The 12,063-nt window shown below is 36.1% G+C and overlaps 1 protein-coding gene across 1 annotated transcript; it reads right to left on the bottom strand.

Moving 5' to 3' along the window:
* Nucleotides 1-868: 868 nt before the first annotated feature.
* LOC128860865 (SET domain-containing protein SmydA-8) lies at nucleotides 869-11,401 on the bottom strand. The gene is made up of 4 exons (XM_054098644.1): nucleotides 11,066-11,401; nucleotides 1,701-2,576; nucleotides 1,374-1,635; nucleotides 869-1,306 (listed from the first exon to the last, which is right to left on the bottom strand). Exons 1-4 carry the CDS (start codon nucleotides 11,210-11,212, stop codon nucleotides 987-989), a joined length of 1,605 nt encoding a protein of 534 aa, XP_053954619.1. The 5' UTR covers nucleotides 11,213-11,401; the 3' UTR covers nucleotides 869-986.
* Nucleotides 11,402-12,063: the final 662 nt, after the last annotated feature.

Below are 12,063 nucleotides of genomic sequence, written 5' to 3'. Positions count from 1 at the left end.
AGAGAGTATGGGATTATTATGGGCGAAATTAGTTGTCAATCACGTCCACTTTTTATGAAAAATAAAAGAAAAAATGGTATCATTCAGTAGCTAAAAATTTTGAAACATTTGACAAACTGCGGTAGCTGAAGAGAGTTTGCAGTTTCATAAAGTAATTTGCTAAAACATTTGATTTTCTGGATTTCTTAGCTCAATATAAAAAACATCAATTTAAAAAAATATATCCGATCTCAAAAACCATTTAAGTAATCATAAGATAAGTGTGCATAATTTACAGATTCGTCAGTATATGCAGTGATCAATATTATTGAAGATTTAACTGTCATTGCTTTCCAATATGTAAGATTTTAATTTAGTCTCAAATGAAATATTTTCAGAAGCCTTAATCGTCTTTACATCAAGCAATTAAAAAACAGTATTACGCGAACTTTTGAAATGTTTTATTGCAAGTCGATTGTTGTTTATTATCTTAATTCATTATTATAATAGAAAGTGTAATATGTATATTAAATTTAGTTATTGAAGAAAAATCTACTAAAACAACCTATTTTTTAGAAATTTGTTGATATGAAGTTAAAAGTTGTAATCCCTGGTAAGAATTCATGAATAATTGCTCTCTCATTCAGGATGCAAACACAGACACAACTCGCTCAATTTTTCTGTTTCTTCCCTGTGCTTTGCTATCCCCCTTCACCTAGCACTTTTACGCACGCAGAAGCACACGCTGCTGCACAGTGCAAATGTGCTGAGTTTGCCCATCACTAATCTAAACATAAATTATAATAAAAAAATTAATCCCAACAATATTTCTGTATGGTGTTATCATTTACCCAGACTTTTGCTGAAAACTCCGAATAAAACGTTTGAATTTTTGGTGATAATTTGTTGTATTTTTTTGAACTTTGTACAAAGCTTAAAACTTGAAGTTATAACTTATAACTGTGAGTTGTAGTATGAACTATATGTTGGGTTGCAGCGGTTGCCTACTATGGCAGACATTTCATATCCAGTTCAGTAGCTAATTGGTGTGTACGCTCTTTAAGCAGATCCTGCATATCCGGTTCCAGCTTCAGTATTTCCACAGCTTCCTTCAGCAATTCCATTACTTCCTCAATCTTTTCAGATACATTTTCTGCTGTCAACAACCCTTTCGCGTGTTCACGTTTTATTTGCTCCACCAATGCTTGTTGCAGATCGAGCATCAGGTTGCCACGAAATATGCTCCAGCCACCGTCGAGCACTTCCGCCACTTCCAGCAGCTCCTGACAAAGTTCCATCTTGCGCTTCACAGCCGCGTCATTCATATCTAGTAGATATCAGATGTCCATATTTTTTTAAAGTATTGAACTACATATTTAATGAAATTAATATACCTCTTATTAGAAACCCCGGAAAATTTCCGTACAGCTGCGTTAACGCATATTTTACTTGCAGTACGTGAGTATTCTTCTCATGCAACGTGTCACGGTAGCGATGGATGAACTCTTCAAGCGCACTGGGTGACTTCTTGTTCAATGTCTCGATTTCTTTCAGGATGGCGTTGTTACCCAAATTGATCTGTTTGGCGGGTATTTCGTGTGGGCAAAGTTGGCACTTCCACACTGCACCATTGTCTAACGGATCGGTAGAAATTATCTGAAACAAATATATGTACGTATACATCTAGTAAATTCTCCAATTCCGTTACCCTTTTGACTCACCTTGCCCACTTTGCATCTGCTGCATAATATGGCGCCCGCAAATGTGCCCAATTCCTCGGGATCCTTGCAACGCGCACAGGTACATTCAAAACATTTCGCCTCCTGTATATGCTGACGGCGCATGGGTGTGCATTTCAGCGGCTGTGTATAGGAGGTCGCAATGACTTCACCCTTAGCTATATTTTGCTTCGCTATGAAGAGTATCTGCATCTGCTCGTCGAAGGTGTGGCGCGCATTCGAAACACAATCGTGTGAGATCATCGCTGCATTTAAATAGATTGCGCGCAGTTTCTGTGCTGTCGCTGTTTGGCGCACCTCGAAAGCATTGGTATCTAAGCGGGCTGCAATGCGCAACACATCATCATCGCTCCACTCACTGAAACCCATTACCGTCTTGATGAACGTAAGTAAATTAGCGCTGAGTATCTTATAGAGTGGCGTATTTATGCGTTCACTGAGATGGTCTTCCAGATTGGCGAAGCGATCAAATAAGTCTGGACTTTTATTTTGCAGTAGAATGCAGCGTAGCGGTAGAATAGCGCAGTACGCTGACTCCTTTTTACGTATCTGGTCTTTGGTGGGGTCGTAGTCGATTTTGGCATTGAATTTTCGAACTGCCATCAGTTCGCACTCATCAATATGCATCGATGAGCTTTCGCATTGCGGACCGCACATGGGCCACGAGCAGCGAGTGCACTTGTAGAAATTTGTTTGTGGCGGCACAGGTGCGGGCAATAAACGATGACATCCCAAGCAAATTGGTGCGCTGGCCACTTTGGGACCGTAGATGAACGGCTTTTCGCGCAGGAAAATTTCACCTTTTTTGATGTCGCGTGTGGCTCGCAAGTGACGACCGAGGGTGTTATTTATAGCGACCTGTAAAAGCAAGTGGGAATAGAGGATTATACACATTTAATTGCAAAAGTGGCCTATATGCCAGTAAATAACTTATAAACATATATACATATATAATTGGAGCGAACACCCTTTATGGGTCGTAATCATACGACGATAGTGCGCATGGAACGGCCTTTCGTTATTTCATTTTGTGCTGGCACCCGAATGTACACGACCAAACAAAAAAAAATCAAATCAGCCAGTCTACTGCTATCACCTTCAATAGATTCGCCTTGGCCGCAACTATAATAATTTTTTTAATAATTAAAAGATAAACAAATTAATACAATAGCGAACATATTGGCTGCATTAGCTGACGAATTTTATGACATCTAGTGTTTATTAATAATTTTGGATACTGGCTGCGTCAACTGCATTTTAAGGCGACTGTCCGATTGCTTCATTTCTTTTTTATTTATTTTACTTAGTTATTTTTGGGGGTTTTAGCACAGAAGCCCCCTTACCCCGTTAGTAAAGCCACGAATGCTGACTTCCAAGCCATCAATCGTAGGCCATTTCTTCAAATGATTCGTTCATCGCGATTTATAAGCACATACCAACATGTGTGCTTGTATGTATGTATGTATACACGTGTATGGCATCCCCACAAACTTATTCTCTCAGCCACCTGTTGCCTTAACTCGTTGTATAAACAAACTGGTAAAAATAAATATTTACTCAAGTGTTTCAATATCATTGCGTCCCGTTACATTATTCTTTCCTCTAATGCTTCTCTGTGATTTCCCGCGTGTCACGCAATGTTGGCCCCACGACCAACTGATCGGCCGACCACCTGCAACATGTCTGACTACAGGTTAATCACCTTCTTCGTAATGGCAAATTTGATTTTGTGCCAACAAAATTAAAATAATTCGGGCAAACGAAAAGGGTGATTGTACCTAAAAAAAATAGCAGACAGTTGCAATTAATTAATTTCTAATTTTAACGAGCAATTAGTTGTGCCCGATTAAACGATATTTGTTGAAAAGTAATCGCAACTAGCAGGATTTTTCGTAAATAATTTGCAAACAATCTCAGGAACTATGAGAAAAACATGCGTAAGTGTTTACTACAATATATTTTGAGTGAACGCTGATAACGCCAGCTTAAAAACAGTTAAGGAGTGTTTTTTACCCAAGGAGCGAGTCATTCAATTCTAATATAAATTTACAAAATTTACATAAATTATACATAATTCTATTTTGTCGTTTTCATCTTTAAATAACGGTTTTGGACTATAGAAAAAATGGTACATCTAAAAAATTATACATTCATATATCGCACAAAACAAGGATCGTGCATAACATACTTTTATAATTTTTTTATCATATCTACACACAGATGAGGCCAATCAATAGAAACACATTTTTAAATAAAAGTCCCAAGTTGACATAATAGATTTAAAAATTTAAAGGCAATCATAAACCTTTAGGGACTTGTAACATCCTTGACATTTTGTAACGCCCACTATGTGTATCAGCAAGCACTTGCTCTCGCAGATGAAATTAGAGAAGCTCAACAATCTATTAGAACAATGACTTTGAAACCTCGCAGTTATTTCAGTGTTAATGTCCAATTCATAGATGACTACATGCGAAACTCTTTTTCTCGTGAGAGCGCTGAAAAATGTGCATTTTTTACAATATTCGTTAGTAATGCCACACCGGAAGAAACTTTGAATGGGGGTTTTTAAACAAAAATTGGGAATTTTTAGTTTCCACAGCGCCTTTGAGGTTAGTATATAGTGCGCGGTTACCTAATAGCGTTATATCACCCGTATACATCTACATATAATAAAAACAAGCACAATCAGCATAAAATACAAAAATAAGCAAAAAATCAAAAGCATATAAATGGAATTATTCAAAACTGATATACAAATGCTATATGACAACAATAAAGTAATGAACTCGAAAATATATAAATAAATACATAAAATATTGTAATTGTTTAATATAAGAATAAAGCTAAAGCAAATAACCTTTCATTTTTTATTACTTAAAAATAGTTAAGTAATAATTAAATATGTTTGCAAAATATTTCAAACTTAAATTCAAATGGTACAGACATAAACCAACACGCAGTTTTCAATAAAATTACCTGCATGTAAAATGTATTCATATATGTACACAAGACGAATTAAAAGTAGAAGCCGAAAAGGAAAATTCTACAAACTCCCTTCAGTTTCAATGAAATTAATTTTAAGACAAATAACTATAAACATTTCAATCGCATCATTTCTCCATTCAGCAAAAACGAATTGTTTTCGTCAGTTATTTCTGGCGCGTTTCTTCTGGCAGCCCGCCATTTCGCCTACCAGCTATTCAAAATCCCATAATGTGTGAATGCTGTCCAGTTTTGAAACGAGCTCATAGGCGCGCTCTCTCTCAAAATTAAAGAGTTTCGCATCTTGTTATCTATGGTCCAATTCTCAGCCTTGCCAGTCAAATCATCTCCCGATCTGACATGATAGTCTTATGCTGAAAACAGTGAACGACGTAAACGCAGTCCCCTGTCAGCTGTTACGATCAAACTAATGAGAACCCCATGTAAATGAAAAATTCCTTCCTTCCGTATCGTAGATTTTATTTCACGATATTTAACATTCCCGTAATACCCTGTCAGCTGATTGCTCTCTCACCACACAGTGTTGCCAAGCAGTACATTTCGAAATCGTTTACAAAATAAACTTAGAAGAATTATAATTTTTATTAAAATAACTGAAAAACACTGTTGAATACTGTTAATTATAAATAAATAAACTATTTTGCATTTGTATGTTTTTGGCTTTGGTTTATTAAATAATGAAAAATTATAACTGATAACGCGGATGTGTGAAAAAGTGTGTAAGCAAAAATATCAATGGCAACATTGTGTAGATACAACCAAACATATACAAACACAAACCGATGTATTGTGTAAATATGTAATTAAAAAAACGCAGTTGTTCTCACGGGATGAGTTTTTGTGCTCGTTAGGGGCTGCGGTAAGGGACTGCGTACGGCGTTCACTGTTTTCAGCATTATGCTGCCATCCTTCTTCTACACCGGTTACCTTTGTTGAAGAAAACTGATTTTTATTTTTGAAGAAATATGGTGCGATTATGTCAAACATGTCAAACGTGCTGAACAGGAAGGCGATAAGGCTTATTAAGTAATCAAGGAAATTGCATAAAATTTAGTAAAATGGATGGTTTTAATGGATCGCCACTAAATCTGTGGACTTTCAACGAAACAACTTATAGGACTTTTGTAGTGTCTGCTTTCAGTTTAATAAATCCTGACCTTTAAAAAGTAACTTAAAATTCTTAAATTACAGTCGTGAATGATTAACATTTATAGTGGTGCGCTAAGGAATTTACTGCTTGACAGGCGAAAATCGCTTAGGGGTTAGGGGTAGTTAGAATTTTCAAAAAAACTTTTTTTTAAAATACTGTTTGAAAATTTGAATTGAATCCGACAAATACTTTTCGAGTTATATAACATTAACAAAAGCCGCTCGGGCGATCCGGAGCTCGATAGCAAAACTTTAAATGCGTTGTTCTCAAAACTATGTTTTTGGACTGGTGATCACTGTAACTTAAAAGCCGCTTGTAGATTTCAATAAAATTTATACTGTTTTTGAAAAACATAAAAAACTCGTGTATGAACGATTTTTCAAAAATTTCAATTTTTTTTAAACAATTAATTGCCAATTTTTTTCACGAAAAATTGAAAAATATTTCCTGAGGCTGCCATATTGTTAATTTTGAAAAAAGCTTCGATCAGGCCCAAGATTATCATTAATAAAATTAATTTCTCTTGTCCGATTGATTTTAGATGAATCTCTAAGGAGCCGCAAGGGACTTCTGAAGTAACGGGCTCCACAAAAACAGCTATAACTTTTAAATTAAATTAATTATTATTTTTTTTTAATTTTGCTAAAGTCAAGTTGAAACATGATAATTACCCCTAACCCCTTAGTCGAGTTTAGATGTTTTATCAAAAGGTCACCGAAATAGATTTATGATTCTTAAAAATCGGTAAAAAATGTTTAGAAAACGTGGAATTTCACGGTAATTTATTTTTTATAAAATAAAACTTGTAAGGGTTAAAATGTGATTGTCTTTCAGCATTAAATTAGTTTTAGTTTTATATAACTTTGAGCCATAAATATTTGTAAATAAGATTTCTAAATATGAGTTTTAAGTTAAAAAATATTTACTAATTACTAATATTTAATTTCATTGAAGCCAAACTTGTTATGCATAAAAAATCATCCCAAGAATATCTATCCGGTTTTTGCATAAATATTTATGGCTTAAAAGTATTTATAATATTATCGAGACTAGCAAACCCGGCCCCCTTCGCTGGGCACACTAAAATAGAATAGATACAGAAAATATGTGATTTTCATATTATTTATTTCTTTATTCTTTATTCAAGCGCTTTGGCATAAACAATATTTTTTGTTTTTCTATTTGTTTTTGAGTAAATATAAAATATAAATTGAAAATCAGGAAAAAAGAAGATTGTTTTTAAATTTCAAATCATCGCATATGAATAAACAATCGTCTTTTTCCTGATCATCCATGAATTTTTCGTTTCAATTTAATATTTAGGACTATGAATAAGTTCGTGCGGTTTTTTTTTCGAAATTTGAAACTTTATTGACGTAAGATGGTTACAAATTTAATATTCAAAATATTGTCCATCGCTTACTACTACTTTTTCCCATCTTTCTGGCAATTCACGGATTCCCTTTGTGAAAAATTCGGTCGGTTTTGCCGCAATCCACGAATCGATCCATTTTTTGACTTCATCGTAATTACGGAAGTGCTGGTCAGCCAGGCCATGTTGCATCGATCGGAAGAGATAGTAATCGGATGGCGCAAGGTCTGGACTATACGGCGGGTGGGGTAGGACATCCCATTTGAGCGTTTCTAAGTATGTTTTGACCACTTGTGCAACATGTGGCCGAGCATTGTCATGTTGCAAAATAACTTTGTCGTGTCTATCGGCGTATTGCGGCCGTTTTTCTCGCAGTGCTCGGCTCAAACGCATCAATTGTCGTCGGTAGACATCCCCCGTAATCGTTCCATTCGGTTTCAGTAGCTCATAATACACAACACCCAGCTGGTCCCACCAGATACACAGCATAACCTTCAGGCCATGAATATTCTGCGCCGACGTCGATGTTGAAGCATGGCCAGGGTATCCATACGTTGCCCGACGTTTTGGATTGTCGTAATGGACCCACTTTTCATCGCCAGTCACAATTCGATGCAAAAAACCCTTTCTTTTGTGCCGTTGAAGCAGTTGTTCGCATGCCATAAAACGGCGTTCAACGTCTCTTGGCTTCAATTCATACGGCACCCAATGGCCTACCTTTCGGATCATTCCCATGGCTTTTAAACGTTTGGAAATGGTTGATTGATCAACTCCCAAAGTTTTTGCAACCTCTTCTTGCGTTTGAGCCGGATCTTGATCGAGCAATTCCTCCAATTCGGTATCCATGAACTTTGGCGGCGCACCCTCGCGTTCTTCGTCTTCCAAGCCAAAATCACCACTTTTAAAGCGTGCAAACCACTTCTGGCACGTTCGCTCAGATAGAGCATGCTCACCATAAACTTCCACCAAGATACGATGACTTTCGGCTGCTTTTTTCTTCATATTAAAATAATGAAGAAGAATTCCCCGCAAAAACACATTATTTGGCACGAAATTCGACATTTTCAAGTGTGGTAAAAATATTGTTGTTTACGCTTCAAATAAAAAACTTATACTGACGTTTGTGCCTTACGACAGTAGCTCTCCAATGAATGTTTGGAAATGTGGATCGATGGAATAATAATCAAGTTACGCCATCTGTTGTAAAACCGCACGAACTTATTCATAGTCCATTATATGTTTTATTAAGCATTGGAGCTTTTTTAACCATTATCCATTTATATTTTTCAAAAAAAAAAAAAAAAACGAAAAAAAAAAAATTTTTCCACGAACACATAATTTCATTCGGATTTCACATTAAATTCTCAATTTCGTAAGAAATTATTCACTGTTCCAAAATCCACTCCAAAAAAATTCACAAACAATTTTTACATGTTGCACTTACGTTTTTTCCTTATGGCATCCAAATCAGAAAGAAATATTGACACATTGTAACTCACACTGTCAATTTGACAGTTCAGTTCCGCCCCAAGCGTTAAAAAGTAAGCGACATTATGGCTGGTTCAAAAGAACGCTGTACCCGTTGCCAGTGCTCCGAATTACAACCAAATTTCACGAAACCCATTTTCAATACTTACTTAACAATGTGCGTAAGTTTGGTTTAATTCGGTGCAAAGACATGGCGGGTCCACGTTTTGGCATATATTTCGAGACCCTAGTCATCAATAGGTATGAAAATTACCCCATATTAAAGCACTTATCAACAGCTTTCATTTGATACCCATATTGTACATACACAACCAAAGGTTACCCGGGTCCACGTTTTGACCTATATCTCGAGACCCCAGTCACGGAGCGGCATGAAAAATACTCTGTACTAAAGCATTCACCAACAGCTTCAATTTGATATCCATATTGAACAAACACATTCTAGGGTCCACGTTTTGACCTATATCTCGAGCCCTATTTTCAAAATGAAATATAATCCATGTTACTCGTGGATGATGTAGCTTTCGAATGGTGAAAGAATTTTTAAAATCGGTCCAGTAGTTTTTGAGCCTATTCATTACAAACAAACAAAGTTTTCCTCTTTATAATATTAGTATAGATTACTACAGCGGTCAGTATTCATTTTGGTCATTAATAGTGACTAGTAGCGATTGTCATGATTATCAGGGGATTATTTGGTAATTTCGGTATCTCGAAAGTGCCCCGTAATTAAGCGGTTTTTGGTTTCTTTCGATTTTTCAATCAAAACAACGGAGAAATGAAATTTTGAGCATTTCATACATTTTCAACACAACAGATTAATCTTACAGATTTATAAACATAAAATTCTACAAGCTTGTTAAGTCTTCAAAGTCTTTTACACCTCAAGCAGAAAATATTTGCTAATTAGCAACACGTTAGTTCTAATAAAATTAATTGAGTAAAAATGGGGCTTTTTTCTGGCAACTATTAGCGTGGTCGTAATTGTTACAAATTCCCCTGGCGCTTACACCCGTTTTGGGTGGTTGGCCGAGCTCCTCCTCCTATTTGTGGCATTTGTCTTGATGTTGTTCCACAAATGGAGGGACCTACAGTTTCAAGTCGACTCCGAACGGCAGATATTTTTATGAGGAGCTTTTTCATGGCAGAAATACACTCGGAGGTTTGCCATTGCCTGCCGAGGGGCGATCTCTATTAGAAAAATGTTTTTATTAATTTTCCTTTCACCGAGACTCGAACCAACGACCTCTCTGTGAATTCCGAATGGTAATCACGCACCAACCCATTCGGCTACGGCGGCCGTTCTCTACGTTTAGCTATATAAAATTGCGTGAAAAAAGTTTTACTCAGAAATTTCTTTGCTGGATAATACTTACTGGACTTTCATAGTCTAGACAGACGACAACCCTAATCGGGATTACCGGCGCAGTTAATTATGATTGAAAAATGTAATGTGGCAGATGGTTGTTACTCGGATTAGAGAACAGCTGATTTGCCCAGTTGGATAGTTTTGTCAGTAAAAGATAGACCGCAGGCGATAAAAACGGGATACTAAGAAATGATTACTTATTTAAAGAAATCTTAAATTGCAATTTCTCAAACTGCTCTGAAAATCAAAAGAGTTCATGTAATTTCGAAGTGTAGTGCCTACTGGGATTGCATCCAGTCTTTCTTGCTCTTTAAAAGTTTCATTATTGTTCATTCACAATAGATATTAACTGTAATTTTTCGGCAATGTTGCCATCGAAAATTCCCCTTATACGTTGAATTATGAGAATTAAGTCTAGTTGTTAATCCGCATTAGTTGCCGTGAGATAATTCCGAATTAGGCCATTAGACGAACAAACCTAATGCTTCACGAAATACAACTCCAGCTGTTATAAAAGTGTTGCAAAGGCTACAAATTCCACCAATGTTGTAAATAAAGCTTCTTGTTTCTCAAAAAAGAGATTTTTGTAATAAAAATATGTTAATCGACAAGCCCCGAAATTTTCGGCGTTAAAAAGTCTGTAATCCCGGTATTGACATCTCTAGCGACTTGGTACTGCTGTCTGAATACCGGTAAAAACAAACGGGAATAAATGTAAATTAAATTTAGGGCGCCCTATTTTAGTTTCTATCATTCCGTTTGATAGCAGAATGTTTTCATATAGAAACTTCCCTTATTTTGATGAAAATGAAATGGCTTATTTTATATTTTACTATATGACCAGTAAGGACCAGTAGGTATATGCCATTAAACTAGTCACAATGACGTCCGCATTTAGAAACTTTTACAATGTCTTTTTTTAATTTAGGTTTTTTGTTTAACTGAAAATCAATTTTATTCACCTCATAACACTTGCACTGCGCTTTATGCCCCTTCTTCCAGTGCATAACCTGATGCTCTTTGCCGCAATAGACAACATTTCTGCAACCGCCACACTTCTGCGTCGCTGCCACTCCACAAAACGCGCACTTGTCAGGATTCGCCATCATAATTTATTTTCCAAATTGACGGCACGCGAATTTATAAACGAACGCGTATTTATTTTAATGTACGAGCGTATCAAATTTATACAAACGCTCACACTACTTTAACAAAATTTTTTGAAAATTTCTGTTTGCGTAATCGCCAGTCGCGCCCCGACTGTTCGAAGAAATAAATTTGAGAATGGCCAACAGCGAAGAGAAAAATAATTTCAATAAATTTCTATTGTACAAAAGCACACATACATACATATATGCGCAGCTGCCGAAATTTCCTCTAGACGAATTTTTATGACAAAAGCAAAAAGGCAATGCAATGCGCTGCCGAGCGCATCAAGCGTGCCGAACATTGTCATTACATAGAGGCGACTTGCAAAGTGCCCAAACGATTAATGCTGATCGCGAATGAGCTTGCTAGGAGGCCCGTTGTGCAAACTTTTCAATAGCGTCAAATATATGGTAATAGCAGAGAATGTTAACCCATTAAATCCCAACCTTATATAAAACAATTTTGTTTTAAATGCGTTTATAAAACGTTTATTGAAATAGTGTAATTAAGCTCCTTAAAAAAAAAAAACACAAAAAAAAATCAAAGAAATGCATTTTTTGGGCTGTACCCAATCGAGTACAATGGGATAATATGTATATACATTGCCCGTATATGAAAATATGGAGTATTAAATAAAAATACACTTTCAAAGACTTCCTTGGTTATTAGTTCGGTTAATAGTATGGAAGTTTTTGAAACATTCTCTCTCTACGCAAAGGGCTACATTGCAAAACTCGCAAATCCATCGAATTCTTTGGTGACACTCCCTGCACCTCAGCTGATTCGATATCCTTTTGGGAAAATGGTTATA

Source organism: Anastrepha ludens, chromosome 4 (genome assembly GCF_028408465.1).
Source record: "Anastrepha ludens isolate Willacy chromosome 4, idAnaLude1.1, whole genome shotgun sequence".
In the NCBI taxonomy this organism is placed as follows: Eukaryota; Metazoa; Arthropoda; class Insecta; order Diptera; family Tephritidae; genus Anastrepha; species Anastrepha ludens.
This window is presented reverse-complemented; position numbering and strand designations above follow the sequence as displayed.

Excerpts from the sequence above, each read along its gene's own strand:
- LOC128860865 (XM_054098644.1), bottom strand. The coding sequence starts at position 11,212 with ATGATGGCGAATCCTGACAAGTGCGCGTTTTGTGGAGTGGCAGCGACG. Across the intron at positions 1,636-1,700 it reads GCAGATGCAAAGTGGGCAAG|ATAATTTCTACCGATCCGTT; the intron begins GTGAGTCAAAAG and ends TATTTGTTTCAG. Across the intron at positions 1,307-1,373 it reads TCCGGGGTTTCTAATAAGAG|ATATGAATGACGCGGCTGTG; the intron begins GTATATTAATTT and ends GATATCTACTAG.